The 23,344-nt window shown below is 44.8% G+C and overlaps 1 protein-coding gene across 2 annotated transcripts in view; it reads left to right on the plus strand.

Moving 5' to 3' along the window:
* LOC122926669 (E3 ubiquitin-protein ligase CBL-B-B-like) overlaps window positions 1-18,387 on the plus strand; it is a 73,483-nt gene extending 55,096 nt beyond the window's left edge. Inside the window, exons 7-10 of one of the 2 annotated variants that reach the window (XM_044278119.1) lie at window positions 9,632-9,763; window positions 16,896-16,982; window positions 17,301-17,342; window positions 17,512-18,387. In XM_044278119.1, the coding sequence (XP_044134054.1) occupies window positions 9,632-9,763; window positions 16,896-16,982; window positions 17,301-17,342; window positions 17,512-17,820 (570 nt within the window). In that variant the 3' untranslated portion in view covers window positions 17,821-18,387. The remainder of the gene's footprint in view (window positions 1-9,631; window positions 9,764-16,895; window positions 16,983-17,300; window positions 17,343-17,511) is intronic. The other variant, XM_044278120.1, reaches the window with a different exon arrangement.
* Window positions 18,388-23,344: the final 4,957 nt, after the last annotated feature.

Consider the following 23,344-nt stretch of genomic DNA (forward strand, 5'->3'; position numbering starts at 1 on the left):
GATTTAGTGACAGAATTAGACTTGGAAATGCACAGAAGCGTGTGTGTGAAGTTATTCTGAATGACCCTATGTGCACCTTCAATATTATATACCCTTTTAGGGATAGATTTCAAATAGCTCTGATATAGCAGAAACCACTAAATTATGAAATTGCTAAATTGGGAATTGTACTTCAACCCAGAACAAAAAATGTGCTTTGACGGACACTAAATATCTTGCCCAGCAACAACAGTACAGTGGTGGGTAACGAGAGATTTAGAGGGATTTAAATTTGAGGCCTAGTATTTAGGCGCTGGGTCACCGGTATGGATTTAGTGACAGAATTAGACTTGGAAATGCACAGAAGCGTGTGTGTGAAGTTATTCTGAATGACCCTATGTGCACCTTCAATATTATATACCCTTTTAGGGATAGATTTCAAATAGCTCTGATATAGCAGAAACCACTAAATTATGAAATTGCTAAATTGGGAATTGTACTTCAACCCAGAACAAAAAATGTGCTTTGACGGACACTAAATATCTTGCCCAGCAACAACAGTACACCGGTGGGTAACGAGAGATTTAGAGGGAATTAAATTTGAGGCCTAGTATTTAGGCGCTGGGTCACCGGTATGGATTTAGTGACAGAATTAGACTTGGAAATACACAGTAGCGGGTGTGTGTGAAGTTATTCTGAATGACCCTATGTGCACCTTCAATATTATATACCCTTTTAGGGATAGATTTCAAATAGCTCTGATATAGCAGAAACCACTAAATTATGAAATTGCTAAATTGGGAATTGTACTTCAACCCAGAACAAAAAATGTGCTTTGACGGACACTAAATATCTTGCCCAGCAACAACAGTACAGCGGTGGGTAACGAGAGATTTAGAGGGAATTAAATTTGAGGCCTAGTATTTAGGCGCTGGGTCACCGGTATGGATTTAGTGACAGAATTAGACTTGGAAATGCACAGAAGCGTGTGTGTGAAGTTATTCTGAATGACCCTATGTGCACCTTCAATATTATATACCCTTTTAGGGATAGATTTCAAATAGCTCTGATATAGCAGAAACCACTAAATTATGAAATTGCTAAATTGGGAATTGTACTTCAACCCAGAACAAAAAATGTGCTTTGACGGACACTAAATATCTTGCCCAGCAACAACAGTACAGCGGTGGGTAACGAGAGATTTAGAGGGATTTAAATTTGAGGCCTAGTATTTAGGCGCTGGGTCACCGGTATGGATTTAGTGACAGAATTAGACTTGGAAATGCACAGAAGCGTGTGTGTGAAGTTATTCTGAATGACCCTATGTGCACCTTCAATATTATATACCCTTTTAGGGATAGATTTCAAATAGCTCTGATATAGCAGAAACCACTAAATTATGAAATTGCTAAATTGGGAATTGTACTTCAACCCAGAACAAAAAATGTGCTTTGACGGACACTAAATATCTTGCCCAGCAACAACAGTACAGTGGTGGGTAACGAGAGATTTAGAGGGAATTAAATTTGAGGCCTAGTATTTAGGCGCTGGGTCACCGGTATGGATTTAGTGACAGAATTAGACTTGGAAATGCACAGAAGCGTGTGTGTGAAGTTATTCTGAATGACCCTATGTGCACCTTCAATATTATATACCCTTTTAGGGATAGATTTCAAATAGCTCTGATATAGCAGAAACCACTAAATTATGAAATTGCTAAATTGGGAATTGTACTTCAACCCAGAACAAAAAATGTGCTTTGACGGACACTAAATATCTTGCCCAGCAACAACAGTACACCGGTGGGTAACGAGAGATTTAGAGGGAATTAAATTTGAGGCCTAGTATTTAGGCGCTGGGTGACCGGTATGGATTTAGTGACAGAATTAGACTGGGATATGGCCAAAAAATGAACAGACTATTGCTGGTTAAATGCACTTGGTGTGACAGCTTCACCCTGATGTAGGCTTTAGCCAAAAAACAACCACACCATTGAGGGTTAAATGCACTTGGTGACAGGCGCAGCTTGCCCCTGATTTTGTATATGGCCAAAAAATGAACAGACTATTGCTGGTTAAATGCACTTGGTGTGACAGCTTCACCCTGATGTAGGCTTTAGCCAAAAAACAACCACACCATTGAGGGTTAAATGCACTTGGTGACAGGCGCAGCTTGCCCCTGATTTTGTATATGGCCAAAAAATGAACAGACTATTGCTGGTTAAATGCACTTGGTGTGACAGCTTCACCCTGATGTAGGCTTTAGCCAAAAAACAACCACACCATTGAGGGTTAAATGCACTTGGTGACAGGCGCAGCTTGCCCCTGATTTTGTATATGGCCAAAAAATGAACAGACTATTGCTGGTTAAATGCACTTGGTGTGACAGCTTCACCCTGATGTAGGCTTTAGCCAAAAAACAACCACACCATTGAGGGTTAAATGCACTTGGTCGCAGCTTGTGCTGGCGCACCACAAGACACAAAATGGCCGCCGATCACCCCAGAAAAATGAGACTGACAAACGGTCTGTGCAGCCTAAAAACAGTGAGCAATTGAGGATCAGCAGCTCAATGATCCACAGCTGCAGATCGATCAGTTAATCAAGTCCTTTGGAGGAGTTAATCTGCCTAATCTCGCCCTACTGTCGCAGCCGCAACCTCTCCCTACGCTAATCAGAGCAGAGTGACGGGCGGCGCTATGTGACTCCAGCTTAAATAGAGGCTGGGTCACATGGTGCTCTGGCCAATCACAGCCATGCCAATAGTAGGCATGGCTGTGATGGCCTCTTGGGGCAAGTAGTATGACGCTTGTTGATTGGCTGCTTTGCAGCCTTTCAAAAAGCGCCAAGAAAGCGTCACAAAAGCGCCAAGAAAGCGACGAACACCGAACCCGAACCCGGACTTTTACGAAAATGTCCGGGTTCGGGTCCGTGTCACGGACACCCCAAAATTCGGTACGAACCCGAACTATACAGTTCGAGTTCGCTCATCCCTACTTGTGACGTCACAGAAGATTACCTGATGGAAACACTTGTGACGTCACAGAAGATTACCTGATGGAAACACGTGTGACGTCACAGAAGATTACCTGATGGAAACACTTGTGACGTCACAGAAGATTACCTGTGATGTCACTTACCAGTAGGAGGAGCTCCCGGCCGGACACAGACATCGCTGCTCGCAGGTAAGTATGATGCTTATACAAATTGCTAAGTAACCATGCTACCTGCAGTAGCGTCCCGGTTGCCATGGTTACCGATCGGAGCCCCAGCAATTAAACTGGGACTCCGATCGGTACTCTCCACTGCTACCAATGATAGGGGAGATTTTAATTAGGAGGGGGAGGGAGGGGAGAGGGCCCACTGGCCACCAACGAGTTAACTACAGGGGAGGGGGGGGCCCACTGGCCACCAATGAGTTAACTACAGGGGAGGGAGGGGGGGCCGGCCGCACTGGCCACCAATGTGTTAACTACAGGGGCGGGGGGGGGAGGGGGGTCTGCAGTCATGTACACGGTTATTTTAGTATATTCTAACCTGAAGCGTCCCCATCACTATGGGAACGCCTCTGTGTTAGAATATACTGTCGGATCTGAGTTTTCACAAAGTGAAAACTCAGCTCTGAAAAAGCTTTTATGCAGACGGATCTTCGGATCCGTCTGTATGAAAGTAACCTACGGCCACGGATCACGGACACGGATGCCAATCTTGTGTGCATCCGTGTTCTTTCACGGACCCATTGACTTGAATGGGTCTGTGAACCGTTGTCCATCAAAAAAATGGTCCGCGAAAAAAAACGGAAAACGGCACAACGGCTATGGATGCACACAACGGTCGTGTGCATGAGGCCTTAAAGGGAAATTCTCTGAAATGTGCCCTGCTGGAGCCTAGAAAGATTTTATTTATATTATTGGAATATAACACCCCTGCTTCAATCAGTTTTTTGGGCGGGCAACTGGTATATCACACCAGTAGAAATTATTTGTTCCAATATCGATTGTCCCTATCTGTAGCTAAGGTAAAGCAGCAAAACCGCAAACCAATGCTGCACTTCCCAAATACACTATATAGAAAGTATATTATTGGTATATAACACCCCTGCTTCAATCAGTCTTTTGGGGGGGGGAGAAACTGGTAAATCACACCAGTAGAAATGATTTGTTCCAATAGCGTTTGGCACTCTATATAGCTGCAGTATCGCAGCAGAACCGCACACAACTGCTGCACAATACAAATGCACTCTAATATACTTTCTATGTTAGAAAGTATATTAGAAGTATATCACACCCCTCAGTAAGTCACACATATCGATAGCACACCTATACCAGTCCTTAGAAGGACTTTTGTGGCCCTATTAGCTAGTGTTTGGTGTCCCTAACAGTCTGTCCCTGCTCCACACAGCAACCTCTCCCTACACTGGCAAAAGACTGAATGTAAAATGGCGGCCAGATCAGGTTTATTTATAAGGGGGTATGTCCATGTGCTGAAAAGTCTCAATTGGCTGTCCAGTACCACCTAATGGATGTGTCATGGGTTAAAGTTCCTCATAATGTAAAAGAATATGGCACCAGCGGACATCGCCTTATGTTTGCCTATGCAGCGAATCACGAACGAGCAAAGTTCACAGCAAAACGACCGCCGGGCAAACTGGAAGGCCATCTCTAATGGTAACAGAACATAAACACACAGTACGGATAATACTGCCTAACACTAACCCAGTACTTGCGTAATTGTCACAGCCTTTGGTGTGCGCTGTGACACTTATGCCACGCTTGCTGTTGCCCGTGGCAACATGTTGCTGTTTCAGCATGCGGGGGCAGTGTCACGGCCTTTGAGGTGTGTGCCGTGACATGGTTGCCTTACATGTTGCTGCCTGCGGCAACGTGTAGCTTTTTATGCTGGTGTGTGCACTTACCCTTTCAGTTGTTTCCTCCTCTGTCCGGTGCTGGAGGGGTTAACCACCTTGTTGTGCGTGGTCACTAGGTGCTTCATCTTACCTGTGGCTAGAGGCCAGGAGTCAGTGGTACTCCAGCCATGATGTGTTGGAGTTATGCTCCTGGTCTTCATGTTCCATCTCCCAGAGTGAGGGCCTCCTAGTGGGACATCGAGGTCTCCAGCGATGTCTTCCCTCCCTTACATGCGTTGTATGTTGGGTGTGGTGTTATGATTTGGTGTGTTGTAATGTCTAGGTTGGTGTTCCTTGTCTGGTATGTTTGGTGATATTGTCCAGCATGGTTGCTAGACTTCCTAGCCTGTATGCAGTGCCACCTGGGGCTGCCATGCACCTTGAGGCATGGGGGTCCTGGCGGAGTCTGCTGTGCTGGATACCTGTGTGAGTTGCTGGTACAGTGTCCTGTTTGGTGTTAGGGCACCGGTACGTATTCACGGGTTCCAGTCTTGGTGGCAGCGGCAGGTAAGTGTGTTTTCTTGTTTTCTTACCTGACGATTCTCTTGCTGCATATGGTCTTTTCCTTTCCCTGCTTCTAGGCCTTTTGAGACTCCTGTTCTTCCGTGTCCTGGAAGAACAGGGCGCCTCTCCTCATCTCCTTTATGAGGGATTCTCAGGGCGACTCAGGGCCTTAGAGTATCCAGGGTATGAGCCGTCCTACCATCCAGGTCCGCTCATACGGTGAGGAGTTAGGGCTCGGTATAGGGACGCATTAGGAGGTGACCTGCTCCCTTATCCTTGTGTTCAGGCCTAGTTGCTTTCATTATCCCCCAGTCATCGTACGGTGGGGGGTTTTCCCTACTCCCCACCGCGACAGTAATTTTCCCCAATGTCCATAAAGCAGCTTGGCTGCGCCTAAATGTTCCTGAGCAAGCTTTAACATTGGGGTGCACCCTAAGTATTGCGCAATACTATTTATAATCCAAAGAAGGTGAAGTCTGTATCCTGCAGCTTTCATATACAGTACAGACCAAAAGTTTGGACACACCTTCTCATTCAAAGAGTTTTCTTTATTTTCATGACTATGAAAATTGTAGATTCACACTGAAGGCATCCAAACTATGAATTAACACATGTGGAATTATATACATAACAAAAAAGTGTGAAACAACTGAAAATATGTCATATTCTAGGTTCTTCAAAGAAGCCACCTTTTGCTTTGATTACTGCTTTTCACGCTCTTGGCATTCTCTTGATGAGCTTCAAGAGGTAGTCACCTGAAATGGTTTTCACTTCACAGGTGGGGTTTCTTGCCTTATAAATGGGGTTGGGACCATCAGTTGCGTTGTGGAGAAGTCAGGTGGATACACAGCTGATAGTCCTACTGAATATATTGTTAGAATTTGTATTATGGCAAGAAAAAAGCAGCTAAGTAAAGAAAAACAAGTGGCCATCATTACTTTAAGAAATGAAGGTCAGTCAGTCTGAAAAATTGGGAAAACTTTGAAAGTGTCCCCAAGTGCAGTTACAAAAACCATCAAGCGCTACAAAGAAACTGGCTCAAATGCGGACCGCCCCAGAAAAGGAAGACCAAGAGTCAACTCTGCTGCGGAGGATAAGTTGATCCGAGTCACCAGCCTCAGAAATCGTAGGTTAACAGCAGCTCAGATTAGTGACCAGGTCAATGCCACACAGAGTTCTAGCAGCAGACACATCTCTAGAACAACTGTTAAGAGGAGACTGTGTGAATCAGGCCTTCATGGTAGAATATCTGCTAAGAAACCACTGCTAAGGACAGGCAACAAGCAGAAGAGACTTGTTTGGGCTAAAGAACACAAGGAATGGACATTAGACCAGTGGAAATCTGTGCTTTGGTCTGATGAGTCCAAATTTGAGATCTTTGGTTCCAACCACCGTGTCTTTGTGCGACGCAGAAAAGGTGAACGGATGGACTCTACATGCCTGGTTACCACCGTGAAGCATGGAGGAGGAGGTGTGATGGTGCTTTGCTGGTGACACTGTTGGGATTTTATTAAAAATTGAAGGCATACTGAACCAGCATGGCTACCACAGCGACATGCTATTCCATCCGGTTTGCGTTTAGTTGGACCAGCAATTATTTTTCAACAGGACAATGACCCCAAACACACCTCCAGGCGGTGTAAGGGCTATTTGACCATGAAGGAGAGTGATGGGGTGCTGCGCCAGATGACCTGGCCTCCACAGTCACCGGATCTGAACCCAATCGAGATGGTTTGGGGTAAGCTGGACCGCAGAGTGAAGGCAAAAGGGTCAACAAATGCTAAGCATCTCTGGGAACTCCTTCAAGACTGTTGGAAGACCATTTCAGGTGACTACCTCTTGAAGCTCATCAAGAGAATGCCAAGAGTGTGCAAAGCAGTAATCAAAGCAAAAGGTGGCTACTTTGAAGAACCTAGAATATGACATATTTTCAGTTGTTTCACACTTTTTTGTTATGTATATAATTCCACATGTGTTAATTCATAGTTTTGATGCCTTCAGTGTGAATCTACAATTTTCATAGTCATGAAAATAAAGACAACTCTTTGATTGAGAAGGTGTGTCCAAACTTTTGGTCTGTACCGTATGTCCAAAAGTGTCACTGGAACAGTGCATTAAGATCGGACGCGGCAAAGACGCACTTACAGTTCATTGGATACTTAGGCGGACTCTTGACGTTCTCTCCCTGAACCACTGGTCCACTCCCGAACTGGACCATACAGTCACGTGATTCCCAGGGTTCGTCGCTGCGAATATTCCCTTGATACTGTTGCCAGACTCCACTGTGAGCTGCAAATCCTCTTCCAGGCTTCACAGAGGTTCTCTCCTGACGTCCTCAGCATTCACCAGGCAGACTCCGTCTGGTCACTTCCTGCTCTGCACCGGAACTCCTCCCCTTGCAGGGAGAGTGTGATGCAGTAAGTTAATATCTTCATGCAGCCTCAAATCTGTAATTACAGTTCACTAATACCCTTCTGAGGGTCCTACTAAGCCCCTAAATTAACTTTATTTGAACTTTGAAAGACAAAACTGAATATAAATTTTCTCTTCTAACAGCTTCAGTGAAACTATATCTTATAATTTGTCGCCATCTATTGACAGAAGAGAGACATTTCAGGCACAATACAAATTACATTCAACAGCATTAATGAACATTACTCCACACCCTTACAATGTCACAGAATATTGCCTGATGAAAACATATTTGTGATGTCACAGAACATTGTCTGATAGAAACACACTTGTGATGTCCCAGAAGATTTCCTGATGGAAGCGCACTTCTGTTGTCACAGAATATTACCCAATGGAAACGCACTTCTGATGTCACAGGTTGTTTGTTACCTGTTGGAAACACACTTCTGATGCCACAGAAGATTACCCAATGGAAACGCAGTTCTGATGTAGTTATCTGTTGGAAACACACTTGTGATGTCAAAGAAGATTACCCAATGGAAACACACTTGTGATGTCACAGAAAACTACAAGTTGGAAACACACATGATGCCATTAGAAGGCCACCTATTGAAACCAACCAGTTTAACACATTTTTTATGTCCGAGTTGTTTTGCTGACAGAAACATGTTCCTACACACTAAAGCCTCATGCACACAACCACATCCATTGCAGGTCCGCAAAACACCGATCCAGGCTGAGTGCATGCTGCTATTTATTTTTTAATGTCTGTTGAAATGTTCTATCCTTGCCTGCAAAACGGACAAGAATAAGACATGTTCTATTTTTTTTTTATTTTTTTTGCGGGGCCATGGAACAGAAGTGCGGATGCGGACAGCACATGGTTTTTGATACATGGCAGATTGATATACAGTATGGTTTATGGGACATGATTTAGTATAACTTGCAGAGTAGAGATTTAACTGATTTAATTACAACTTATACTGAATATTTGCCCATAAAACTATATATCAGTCTGCTCAGCTCCTCCTGCTCTATAACATGCTGCCGGCAGATTACACTGCATTTTCATGGTGACAGGTTCCCTTTAATTCACTACACTGATTATCCCCTGAACCTGTACATCCACTTTTACCAATCCCTTCATGAATATAATCATGTCCCTTGCATTAACATTTCACGTCCATCTTCTACAACCTTTGTATTGCCCCTCACATATTAAAACGTGGACTTCTTGGGGCTTTCCGTCGCTTGGTAAAACCTACGCAATGGGAAACAAATGCTGAGTGCTTACGTTGTAGTCTGAAAGGGGAAGACATGTTTAAATAACAGGAAAACAAGATGATCCACGACACTCTCCAACTTACTTTCATTTTCTTTATTGCCAAACATAAAGTGCATAATAAGCTAAAAGCGGATAGCAACCGACCTACGGCCGGTTTGTGTCGCCCAACACTTTCTCAAGGCCAACCATGGTTAATGTATAGGATCTCTATAATAAGATGCCATAAGAAAGGGAAACTAATATCTGCAAAATACAACCCAAAACACAAAAGCAATAAGCGTATACTTCCTGTAATATTTTTCTCCCCGGTTTACTCTATAAAGAAGGAAATTGTCACAGGGGCAACATGTCACATGACCATGGTGGCCAATTACCACCTGCAGCAGTGGCATCCTTACGGGTGACAATCACTGCCCACAGTGGTCACATGACATCTCTGTCGCTACTGACAAAAAGACCACTTTTCTAGAAGGGGTTCACCACTATGTGTCCTCTGTCTTTTATTTACTTACCTGAAAACGTATATATTTTTCTCTTTCCATGTAGGAACAATGGGAATTGTACTCAGATATGGATTCCACATTTGAACTGTGTAAAATCTGTGCAGACAAAGAGAAGAATACTAAAATACACCCCTGTGGCCACTTACTGTGTGACACGTGCCTAACGGCATGGCAGGTAATGCATTGCTTGTCCAGGTAGCTTTTCTGCCCAGTGGAGATACATATATTATAAATCTATAACATACTACATAGAAAGCACATTGCATAAATGGCAGTGGAAGTTGTTCAAATCTTCAACCTTTCTAATTCACTCAAATAGGTCTTGGCAGGTCTCCTGAAGTGGGTATTGTTTATGTTTATTCCCCATGAAATAGCATTGTGGAGCATTTTTTCTTAGAATGCAGCATTGTGCCAGTCCTCTGTTATTCCTCTAGGAAATATATGAATAAAGTTCACCATTATCACCACTCCTCTTGTCAAAGTGGTGTATACTGGATATACTCCATTAACACTAAATTGTAAATTTATGTAAATTCACACAACCATGCCGTATTTTGCAGTCTGCAAATTGCGGATCTGCAAAACACGGATGCTGCCCGTGTGCCTTCTGCAATTTGCGGAACGGAACAGACGGCCTATTATAGAAATGCCTATTCTTGTCTGCAAAACAGACAAGAATAGGACATGATCTATAATTTTTGCGGGGCCACGGAATAGAGCAACGGATGCGGACAGCACACGGTGTGCTGTCCGCATCTTTTGCAGCCCCATTGAAGTGAATGGGTCCGCACCCATGTGGAACCAAACCACGGTCATGCGCATGAGCCCTTACAGGAGGAATAAAGGAGAAATGGCACAACTGAAAATGGCCAATCTCATACCACCTGTTTCCACATGACTTTGCTTTAGATCAGGCATGCTCAACCTGCGGCCCTCCAGCTGTTTCAAAACTACAACTCCCAGCATTCTCGGACAGCCTACTGCTATCAACCTACAGCAGGGCATTGTGGGAGTTGTAGTTTTACAACAGCTGGAGGGCCGCAGGTTGAGCATCCCTGCTTTAGATTGTATGAAGCAGAGATCTCTGGAATCAGCACATGTAGATAACAAAGATCTCTTTTATCTGGGTAGAGGATCAGGATAATTATTGGGGAAGAACTTTCCTACGATGGCTTGTTCCCAGTAATTGCCCCATGTTAATGTGCAGCGATAGCCTAATAAACGAGCAATATTGTTTTTTCACATCTTCCATATGGCACCTAAAATAATCATTTGTCAGCATCACATTACCCTGTGTAAACACAGATGTGCTATCCACAAAGAAGGAAACTGTGTGGGGATGAACGACCACAGTAAGGATCATTCTTCCCCATACAGAGGGGATGAATACTGCAATGATCAGGAATGAACAGTACATTGCTCTGTTCATCAACCCCAAGTAATTGGGCCCTAAACATACCATACCATATGCGTAATCATCATTAGTAACGGCATAGTGTCCTAATGAAATACCTCTGCTGGTCATAAACCTGTATATTCCTATTCTTAGATGTGTATGTCTACTTGGAGGACCAGGTGGTACTGGGCACCACTGGAACAGATAGAAAGAAGTTTGACAGGGAAATTGCCTGACTTTACCATATTAGTAACTCTATAAAAGATAGCATTTAGTTGATGATTCCCCCATCTTTGTGTGTCACAGTACATAGAGCTCTAGGTGCAGTGAGCCCCTAAGGAGCCAGAGCAGAGGATAGGAGTGGTAGTGGCCCTGATAAGATGTTGTGTCATGGTGTACTCCCTCAAGCCTTCGCTCTCTGGGATTCAATGCAGTGAAAAAGTGGATTGAAAGGATCAGGGAGACATAAGAGAACACCAAATGAGTGCAAACGGTAACTTGTGGTATATCTAGCAATAATAATTGGACCTTCCTGTCCCCCTGGAGCAGTGTTCCTCACAGTGGAGATAGATTTTTGGTCCTAAGGCACTAAGGAGCAGGAGCTTATGGACATGCTCCATGTCTCCTCACTACCCTAGCTATCTCCTTCCTCCTGACAGGAAGACAAACCAACCCACTACTATCAAGAGGGAGGGAATGGATTGGTTAGCTCCGTTCATATTGCCACTCATATGCCATCTGCTGGTGTAACAGTACATGACAGACCGTATTTTTCACCCTATAAGACGCACCGGCCTATAAGACACACCTAGGTTCTTGAGGAGGAAAATAAGAAAAAAAAATTTCAACCAAAAGTTGTGCTTTTGGTGGGTTTTGAATTAATGGTGGTCTGTGCATGACACTATTATGGGGGATCTGTGGATGACGCACTGTCATGTAGGGGATCTGTGGATGGCACTGTTATGAGGATCTGTGGATGGCACTGGTATGGGGGATCTGTGGATGGCACTGTTATGGGGGATCTGTGGATGGCACTGTTATGGGGGATCTGTGGATGGCACTGTTATGGGGGATCTGTGGATGGCACTGGTATGGGGATCTGTGGATGGCACTGTTATGGGGGATCTGTGGATGGCACTGTTATGGGGATCTGTGGATGGCACTGTTATGGGGTGGGAGATCTGTGGATGGCATTGTTATGGGGTGGTGGATCTGTGGATGAAACTGTTATGGGGGGGATCTGTGGATGACACTGCTATATGTCATCCACAGATCCCCCTCATAAAAGTGTCCCCCAATACACCGGCCCTCTGCTCATCGAAGTATTTATAAATATTAATCCTTATCCTGTTATTACGTTTAACTAACGCTGCGCTCTCCCATGTTCCCATGTTCCCCTGTATCCCCACAGCACTTACAAACAAGCTTCCATAGCAGGCAGAGCGGACGGCAGCAGTAACGTCACTTACTGACGTCACGCGCCTGCTCCGCCTGCTTCATTCATAAAGTGGGCGGAGCAGGCGCTCGACGTCAGTGAGTGACGTTACTGCTGCCGTCCGCTCTGCCTGCTATTGAAGCTTGTTCGTAAGTGCTGTGGGGATACAGGGGATACAGGGGAACATGGGAACATGGGAGAGCGCAGCGTTAGTTAAACTTAATAACAGGATAAGGATTCATGTTTATAAATACTTCGGTGAGCGGCGGGGCCCGGTATAAGAGTACAGTGACTGCACCGGGCCCCGCCCCTAGTTCCGGACTCCAGCCCCTCCCACACACTTTTGGGGGGGGGGGAAAGTGCGTCTTATGGGGCGAAAAATACGGTAAGACAAGGGGGCACTGTCTCCGACCAGAGAAGAAAAAGTTCAGTCTCCAGAAGCGTTGAATCTGTGGAATAGACTACTTCCAGAGGTGGTCAAATCAGGAACAATGGATAGTTTTAAAAAGGCTTTAGATGAATTATTAAAAGTAAATGAAATTAAGGGTCCATTCAGACGTCCGTAGTGCATTGCGGATTCACAAATTGTGGATCCACAATACACCCGGCCGGCACCCCCATAGAACTGCCTATTCTTGTCCGCAATTGTGGACAAGAATAGGACATGATCTATTTTTTTCTGGAGCCGCAGACCGGAAGATCGGAGGCGCGCTCCGGAAATGCAGATGTGGAGAGCACATAGTGTGCTGTACGCATCTATTCTGTCCCCATAGAGAATGAATAGGTCCGCACCCATTCCGCAATTTGCAGAACGGATGCAGACCCATTATACAGACGTGTGAATGGAGCCTAATGCTTATGAAAATGTGTAGAAATATAAGTCTCACTTCCTTCTGGGATTCACGTCACCACCTATACCTTGGTTGAACTTGATGGACTTATGTCTTTTTTCAACCATATTAACTATGTAACTATGTAACTATAAAACATTACCACAACATTATAAACCAAGCGATTGCAAATACCCTATCAGAGGAATTGCATAGGCTTCTTGGTGCTGGCTTTCTCATTTTCATCGGACCTGCATGGAGTCAACCTCCTGATCTGCCCTGTTTCCTATATAAAAACATATAACTATGCCAGTGATAGTGACCCTCTTAGAGACCGAGTTCCCAAACTGCAACTCAAAACCCACTTATTTATCACAAAGTGCCAACAAGGCAATTTACCCTGAATACTACAGTCCAGTATAGTATATCTTCCGTTTAGCTATAATAGCCTGTCTACATTTAATGCGCTGCCTGTGCTGTTCATAGTGCGCCCTGCGCTGATGAATGGCAGGAGAAGTCTAAGGCATATTGGTACACCATAGATGTTTTCCAGGGTGCAGGTGCCCACAGAGAGGGCTCTAAGTGTCGCCTCTGGAACCAATCCCATAGGTTCGCCACCACTGACCAATGGTATGCCTGTTTTCTGGTCTAAAAAAGTCAGAGATGGTGCTTCTATGACTTTTTTAGAAACTTTTTTGCCATTTTCTGAGACATTTTGAATTCTATGTCAATTCTGCAAGACTTCCATTATCTAGACAAAAATGACATTGGCTACAAAATTACATCCACAGGTTACATTGGGAATATGGCACATTTACTATGTGCAACTTTTTAAAATGTCACAAAAATGCAGCATCTCACGCCAAGCAAACCCCTCGTCTACTTGTACACCTAAAGGTGTAAACCACATCTCACGCCAAGCAAACCCCTCGTCTACCACATATATTATTAAGGCGCACCAGTTCATAAATTTGGTACAGGTATACAAAGCAAAGCCAGACTTAAAACTGACATAAAAACAACCTAAAATGATAAGTGAGCCCCATATTACCTGGAAGAAGCTCATAACCATCTCAGAAAGGTCAGTGACATACAACACGTAGTTCAGGGCCGGACTGGGACAAAAAATAGGCCCGGGCATTTTTGACTGAGCAGCCCAATCACATGACCCACAACAGGCCCCATCCCCTTGCAGTCTAGGGGCGGAGCCAAAACCGGAAGCACAATTGAGAGGCAGGGCCAGCCACCAGTAAGATAGGAAGGCTTCAGCCAACACACAAGGTTCTTTCGGGGTCCCCAGGTGACATTAGGGGTCTTAGTACGATCCGGCCACCTAATTCGGCAGAAAATGCAAGGAATCGACTGGACACAAAGCACAGCATGCAGCGGTTTATGTCCCGCTGATTCTCTGCATTTTTCCCAGATTGTGGCCTGATTTCTGCCGTACCCCATTATAGTTAATGGGACTGGCGGGCATTCCGTCAGCATCCAGCAGTGCCGGATCCAGTGAATTCTCAGCTGGAACAGCCTGCCAGGATCACTATCGCAGATGTGACAGTAGCCTCATACAGCGCCCCATACCTCCTACATCCAGTGACGTCTCCTCTGATGTAGATGTTCTTTCTTCATCTTCTCCATTCAGACCAGACCATTGTGATCATTTCTTTCAGCCATCTCACATCTCTGCAGAGTTTGACAGACATCTTAGTTTCCTACTTTTCCATCATCCTCCAATTAACATCCCATCATGCACCCCCAATACTGAGAAGCTGTGCTCCCCAAAACTATACTGCAATAATAACTGTGCTAAACTGATGCTGTGCCAGGTGCCCCCACAGTAATGGTGCTCCCAAAGTCAGTAATGTGTCCCACAAGTAATAATGCTCCCATAGTCCCCCAGTTGTAATAAAGCCCACCATAATGCCCCGATAGTAATAATTATCTTTATAATGTGTGACAGTAGAACCCCCCCCCCCCCTCCTTATAATGTGCACCAGTACAAAAAATGCTCAGTCGTGGGGCAGTAAAAAAAGAAACACCTCCTCTTAGTGCCCCCAGTAGAGCCAATGTCCCCAGAGTGCCCTCATGTGTTCTAATGACCTGCACTGTGTGCCACTACAAAAAACACTTAGTGCCCAGTTGAGCTTAGGTGCCCATAGTGACCTTATAATTTGTGCCTGTATAAAATACTCCTATATAGTCCCCCCAGAAGATGCCCCCATAGTGCTCCTTCCCCGTCTCCATAGTGCCCTCCATAATGTGGCACTATAAAATGCCCCACATAGATACCCCCATAATGCTCCTTTCCTCCCTTCCCCATAGTGGCATCAAAATGGGTGCCAGTATTAAATGCCCCTATATAATGCCCTCATAGTGCTCTTGTCCCCCACTTCTCCATAGTGCCCACCTATAATGCGTGCCAGTATATAGGGCCCCCAGTAGATACCCCCATAGTGCAGTCATACACGCACTCTCCACGTACATGGACGCAGTCATACACGCACTCTCCACATACATGGACGCACTCATACACGCACTCTCCACGTACATGGACGCAGTCATACACGCACTCTCCACATACATGGACGCAGTCATACACGCACTCTCCACATACATGGACGCAGTCTCCACATACAAGGACGCAGTCATACACACACTCTCCACATACATGGACGCACTCTCCACATACATGGACGCACTCTCCACATACATGGACGCACTCATACACGCACTCTCCACATACATGGACGCAGTCATACATGCACTCTCCACATACATGGACGCAGTCATACACGCACTCTCCACGTACATGGACGCACTCATACACGCACTCTCCACATACATGGACGCAGTCATACATGCACTCTCCACATACACGGACGCAGTCATACACGCACTCTCCACGTACATGGACGCACTCATACACGCACTCTCCACATACATGGACGCAGTCATACATGCACTCTCCACATACACGGACGCAGTCATACACACACTCTCCACATCCATAGATGCACTCATGCACACACTCTCCACATACATGGACGCACACATGCACACACTCTCCACATACATGGACGCACACATATACCATACACATATATAGACACCCAGCTTTCCTGCTGTGCCTCTCCCCCATACTCTAATGCCTCTGCACTTGTGCCATGCAGGATAGCAGGGAAGCTGGATGACATCTCATGATATAATTCACCCAGCTTTCCTACTGTACTGCATGTCACATGTGCACAGTCTGGGAAAGCTGAATATAACCCCAGTTCCCCTGCCACTCACATCACTGGTGCAGTTAACTGGTGACAATCCAACTGATGTTGAGCATGCTGCTGGGCAGGAAAGGTTCAGGCTGCAGGAATCGCTTCGCGGCTAGAAAAGGGGCGGGGCTATGATAGCTCCGCCCACATCGGGCCGTCCTGTTGCTGGCTGCTGCCTGCCACATTAATAAAAAAACAAAAAAACGGCTGATTGTGTTCGGCCCGGCCCACCGGGCAAATGCCCGGTCTGCCCTATGGCCAGTCCGGCCCTGACGTAGTTAGACACTAAGGTTAATTGGAAGAATGATTACAATACAGCAGGCTGGTATTGTCTACGTAACTAGACATTTATTCTGATAACACTTTGTTCTCTGTAGAAATCTGACAACACGTGCCCATTCTGTCGCACCAAAATCACAGGCAGAGAAGAGGTTCACATTGCCGCAGCCTCAGAAGTGGAACTGGTAGGTATTGTGACGGGTCGTTTTATGGGATAGACTGAGTGGCTGAGCAGTGGGTCATAAGGCCTAGTAGTGAATACTACGAAAGGTTGTGGTAAAAACTCAACCAATTGGTGACTGGGCATCTCTATGCCCGGTGTAATGACATCACTACTTTTTAGGCCTTGGCCCATTAAAAAATATATAAAAATTCACTCACTTTGTTTGTGTCCTCTTCTTATCTACAGTTTACTCACTGTTCATCCTATATGATATGTATTCAGTTTTCTTCTATGTTCTATATCAGTTTTTATCCTTACATAGAATGTTATTGTATTCTAGCCATCAAGTCTACCAAACACTGCAGAACAGTCAGACAATGATGTGAGTAGTGAACGGTGTAAATCCAGACGGTTGTGTGGCTATCTCTGTCTGTCTTGTCGTCTCTGCAGTGCTGTCTCGTGTTGTCTGACTTCGTAGAAGACTCTCCATGTTTATCTGTTCAAAGGTGGCATCTGAATGACTTTATAACCATGACGTTATCTTGTGCCAGCAGAACGCTGCCTCAAATATATGGCATGGATTCACTGAAAATGTTCATGAAGAGGAGGCAGACTGGATTAGGAACCGACCATTACCACCACCACCTCCTAATGCCCCCAGCGTCTCTGCTCACCACTCATCCACAAGGGCTTTGCCTAGTACACCTACTCTTGATTCTCTTCCTTCTACGTCCAGAACATCATCAGTTCCCTGGGCTGCCCGATTCTCCCTGCCATCTCAAAGAGTACAACTGCGGGCTCTGGATGTTATCAATAGAGGCACAAATCCATGCCCACCTCCAATAACAAGACGTACATAAGGGAAGATGGGATGATTTATGGACCAACCATTTATTGATGACATATGTCAAGACTATTGTAAACTTCCTGCCATGCAATGAAGAAAACCTCAATATCCCTTGTATGTTTTTGTAAGGTTTAAGTACCCTTCACCACAGCTTGAATTTTCATGTGGTTATACAATGAATTGGACAAGTAGAAATGATTGCATCAGACACAGACTGTGGGTCATAATGGTAAACACCTACTGTATATTAGGTGAGAAGAAGCATAAATCAATCTTGGGGTTCAATTGAGACCTGCTGGGATATCCAAGAAGATAATGAGTGTCTGAAGATCGTGGAGAATGGAAAGAGACAATATTAACTATATGTCATGGTGGGTCCTATAGAAAATATGAAATGTCTCCATCTTTTGGTATTGACTCATACTACCATGCGCATGAACATTCCTGGACAGAAGGGCTGACTCACTAAGGGTACTTTCACACTAGCGTTATTCTTTTCCGGAATTGAGTTTCGTCCTAGGGGCTCAATACTGGAAAAGAACTGATCAGTTTTATCCCCATGCATTCTGAATGGAGAGCAATCCGCTCAGGATGTCTTCAGTTCAGTCTTTTTGCCTTTTCAGGACGGAGATAATACCGCAGCATGCTACGGTTTTATCTCCGTCCAAAATTCCGGAACACTTGCCGGAATGCCAGATCCGTCATTTTTTTCCCATTGAAATGCATTAATGCCAAATCCAGCCCCGAGTGCAAAAAGGATTTGGCATTGTGGTGAGCCCATGCTCAGACCGCAAAAAATGTGAAAAAAATATATGCCGGATCCGTTTTTCCGGATGACACCGGAGAGACAGATCCAGCATTTCAATGCTTTTGTCATACGGATCAGGATCCTCATCCGTCTGACAAGTGCCATCAGTTTGCATACATTTTGACGGATCCGGTAGGTAGTTCCGTCTTCCGGAATTTTGGACGGAGATAAAACTGCAGCATGCTGCGATATTATCTCCGTCCTGAAAAGGCAAAAAGACTGAACTCAAGACATCCTGATGCATCCTGAACGGATTGCTCTCCATTCAGAATGCATGGAGATAAAACTGATCAGTCTGACAAATGGCAGTAGTTTGCATACGTTTTGACGGATCTGGCAGGCAGTTACGGCAACGGAACTGCCTGCCGAAATCCTCTGCCGCAACTGTGAAAGTAGCCTAAGCTTTGCAGAAAATATCAAAACATTGCTAGCTAGTATTACTCAGATGTGGCGTGGAACCAATTAGACAACCACTTTTCATATTGCTCACTTCGACAAGGTACTTGCAATGAAATCACAGATGAGACCATACATTTCAGGGGGAGACTGATCACCAATGGTACTAGAGAGCAGCCTTCTACTCATTGGCCATCAGGGCCAGACTGGGAACTTAGAGTGGTCTTGGAAAAAAAAAAAAAGGTGGCCCATTCTTCTAGGCGGGTACAAATTCACAGAAGGTAGGGCTAACGCAAGTAGGCAAGCAATGCCATATTGCGGCACAAAATACCGCCCCAGCAGAGCCAAATATCTCAGTGCAAAACAATAAACGGTTTTATCTCCAGCGCCATCAAAAACCACAGTGCTGCACAAAATACCTCCTCAGAAGCTGTCCCTATTTGGTGGCCAGGGCCATCTGCCACGTTCTGCCCTCCTACTCTAGTTGCTTTAGGATGGCAATACAGTTGAATTCAGCATTCAGGGGGGCACCTGACTACTTAATGCACCCAGCATTAATTAACCCTAAGTGTGACAGACCATTACTTACCTGGCCGTGAGGAGGACTCAGGCAACTCTTCTGGGCATCAGCCCACCGGGAAATTTCTCTGTAGAGTTTATTATGACCAATCCTGGCCATTCAAAATGCCCTTGTGAAATATATAGTAGATTTAAGGGCAAAAGAACATTTTACCTTGTTATAATCCACTTGAGCCACCAGAGGGCGACAAGGCATCAGGAAAAAGAAAAGTCCAGGAAATAATGTAAATCAGGGTTGGTTGATCATAATTCACTAATATTTAATAAAAGCAACAATATTAAACATTCTCATTAACGCTCCATTAATATTAAATGTCAATAGGCTTCTGTTCAATTTATGATGCAATATTGTCCAGAATGAACTGCTTTTACGAGCAGGTGATGAAAGGGTAATATAAAAGTTTCCAACCTTTGCCCCAGTGATGTAGTCATATTTTACATCACAGTTTCAGGCGAACTCACTAGTGTATATCAATATGACTTTTATCATGAAAATGAGCTTGATGGCTTGAACTGTAGTTATTACAATTAAAGTTGGTCATCATCCATGTCTGGTTCTATATACAGTGCCTCACGCATTGTATTAGAGTTACCTCAGAAGTTTTATGGGGCCTCTACTGTACCCACATAGAATACATATGGAGGCATATGAAGTTATTTTTTTTCTGTCAGATTCCACATAAAACCAACAGAAAACAAGAATCATGCCATGTTCCATTAGATGTTGTATTATGGAACTATTCTCTTCTACCAGCATTGGTTTTAGGGAAGATAATTCCATAATATGTGAGGAGAACCAAACTACAGTACCTCACAGTGCCTGAAGTTCTGTATGATGCCTTTGTGTAAGGGCTCATTCAGACGGCCGTATGCTGTCCGCAAAAATACTGAATGCTATCAGTTTTTTTGCGGATCCGCAAAAAAACGGATAGCATTCAGTATTTTTGCGGACTTATAGACTTTAATGGGGCCATGTCCTGATTTTCACGGACAAGTATAGGACATGTTTCATTCAAAGGGCCCCAAGTGAATGGGGCAGCATCTAATCCACACAAAAATGGATCCGCATTTTTGAGGATAGCATACGGCTGTCTGAATGAGCCCTAAGACCTCTAAGAATCTGTCACTAGATGTAGGAAGGGAGGCCATGCATGGTCCAATTTAGGATGATGTCGTTTAAGGTCAGATTTATGCAGAAATATAGATTTACCAATGGGATCGCTGTCAGTCCCTGATTAGGACCTCCCACTGGACTCTTAAGCATAGAAAGAGCAGAGATTTAAATGAATAGCATTTTTGTTAACTTTATATCAATCTGCTCAGCTCCTCCAGCTCTATAATGTGTCTGCAGACTGCATGGCATTTTCACGGTCAACAGGTTCGCTTTCAGCTAGAAGTTATAAACATCCTGCACTTCCCACAGATATTTCTCAGCTTCTGGGACGGTGCATGGTTCTGCTGAAGTATGTTTCTTAGGGAAACTTTCCCTATCATCCAAGCATACCTGTTGGAGTTGTGATGTTGAGTGATTCTCTTTACCGGATGGCGGTGTCATGTGATTAGGCGACATTCCAGGTGTCGTGTTTAGACTTTCTACCTTGACATCAGGCAGACATGGTTTACTGCACAGATAATTGCTTGCCTTACCCCTCTGTTTCCACAAATATCAAATAACTCAGCTGCACTCACCCATGAATACCTGTGTGATAATCCCACTTCTGGGAAGAGAATGAGCTGTTATTTCGTAAGAGTTACAGCTCTGTATTGATCGTCTTTCCTGTCTGTTGATGTTGAGTCCTTGTTCTTTAACCTATTCACTCCTTGTTATTAACCTTTTTATTTCTGGTGGGTGAGTTTTCTATCACCTGGGGAAAAGATTCATTTTGCTGCTCTAGCACTGTGTAATCAGGCCAGGTCAGAGTAGCTGATTCCTGTCCTTTATGTTCATCCTAGAATAGGCAACCTCCGGCACTGCAGGTGTTGTGAAACTACAACTCCCAGCATGCATACTTGCTCTGCTCTTCTAAGAACTCACATAGAAATGCATGAAGCATGCCGGGAATTATAGTTTTTCAACAGCTGGAGTGCTGAAGGTTTCCAATCCCTGTCCTAGACGTTCCACCAGCTCCCCCACCCTCCAGCTACATTCCAGCATTGCCCATTGTTACAGATCCCCTTTTCTCTAGGAACCCCAATTACCATGTGCTGTATAAACCTGAAATCTTCTTATGTGGTAGGGGTGCTTTAGGCCCTCTCACACACTAGGCCCTGGGTGTAACATGAAAACTAGAGGTATAGCAGTCAAACCCACCAATTGTAACATATTGAAAAAGAATGGGGGACACATAAAAGTAGATGATCCCCATGTGCTTTTGATGGGCCGCAATGCACGATCGCCGGCTGTGGGTCAGCCGCATCGGATCGCGGACCCATTCAATCCGCCCGTTCCGCAAAAAGATAGGACATGTTCTATCTTTTTGCTGGAATGGAAGTACGGGACGCAACCCCACGGAAGCACTCCGTAGTGCTTCCGTTCCGTGTGGCCGTTCCGCAATTCCAGATTTGCGGACCCATTGAAGTGAATCGTGCGGAATGCACACGAAACTGTGGCCGTGTATTGCGGCCTGCAATTTGCGGGCCGCAATACGGCCACGGATCACACACGTTCGTGTGAACTAGGCCTAAAGAAGGACGATTTCAACAAAACTATCACTTACTATCTGGGAAAGAATACTGTGCAGGTGACATGCCAGTACACAATCAGTTTCTGTCTGTCCCGACGTCTGTCTGTCTGTTCTTTATGCGCGACCAAACGACTGGACCAATGTTCCCAAAATTTGGCACACAGGTACATCAGGAGTCCGGGAAGGTTTTAGACCGGGTCTCAGCTCTCTGGGGTGTACCGTTCCTGAGATATTCCCAAAAAATGACCAGCATTAGCCAATACAAGCCTGCAAGTCTTTCTCTTCATATCCCAACTGCGATACATACGGTCACATGTCCCTTATCAGGCAATAGAAGCTTGCAGGCCCTTAGTCTACACATACACACAGTTTTACTTCAGGTTTATGCAACACATAGGCCACAGAGGTACAACTTGTGAGGTGACAGTGGACCGAGGAATAGTGGCAGCTAGTTCTTTAGTCACAGTTTTGACGCTCCTTGGGCCGGGCTGCAGTGTAGGGTAGAACAGCACCAAATTCTCCGGGGCACACTCTTCTACAGGGGACACCGGCCAGGTGGTGATTGAGGTGCGCTTGATGGTGACTGGATTTCAGTGTGCTTGTTCGGCTGGGCCCCTGATGTGAGTAAAATCGTGAAGCCAGCACCTTGGTGGTGCAAAATGATTAGGGTAGTTGGTGTGGAAATGAGGAAGAAGACAGTAGTGAACTCCAACCAGGAACTTTACTGTACGCAGGGTTTTTAACAGCAATTGACATCCAACAATAAACAGTCTTATATGCAGGTTGAGGGTGGTATGCTGTAAATCAAGGTAACAGGCTGTATGGGTGGTTAGAACTTCAGACTGTGTAGAGAGATATGTGCTTTTCCGATATGCAGCTCCTTGCCTGATCTCAACCTCAGTAAACGGTGGCTTTTGACCCTACTGTTCTACTTCAGTGTAACAAACAGATGAGTTTGATGGGGTAAAGAATGTGACTTTTAAAAATACCTTTAATAATAATCAAATGGGTATAGGTAAATATATACCAACAATTGTGCACTACAATTAACATAATTACTCTATAGGGGA

This window comes from Bufo gargarizans, chromosome 2 (genome assembly GCF_014858855.1).
Source record: "Bufo gargarizans isolate SCDJY-AF-19 chromosome 2, ASM1485885v1, whole genome shotgun sequence".
NCBI lineage: Eukaryota > Metazoa > Chordata > Amphibia > Anura > Bufonidae > Bufo > Bufo gargarizans.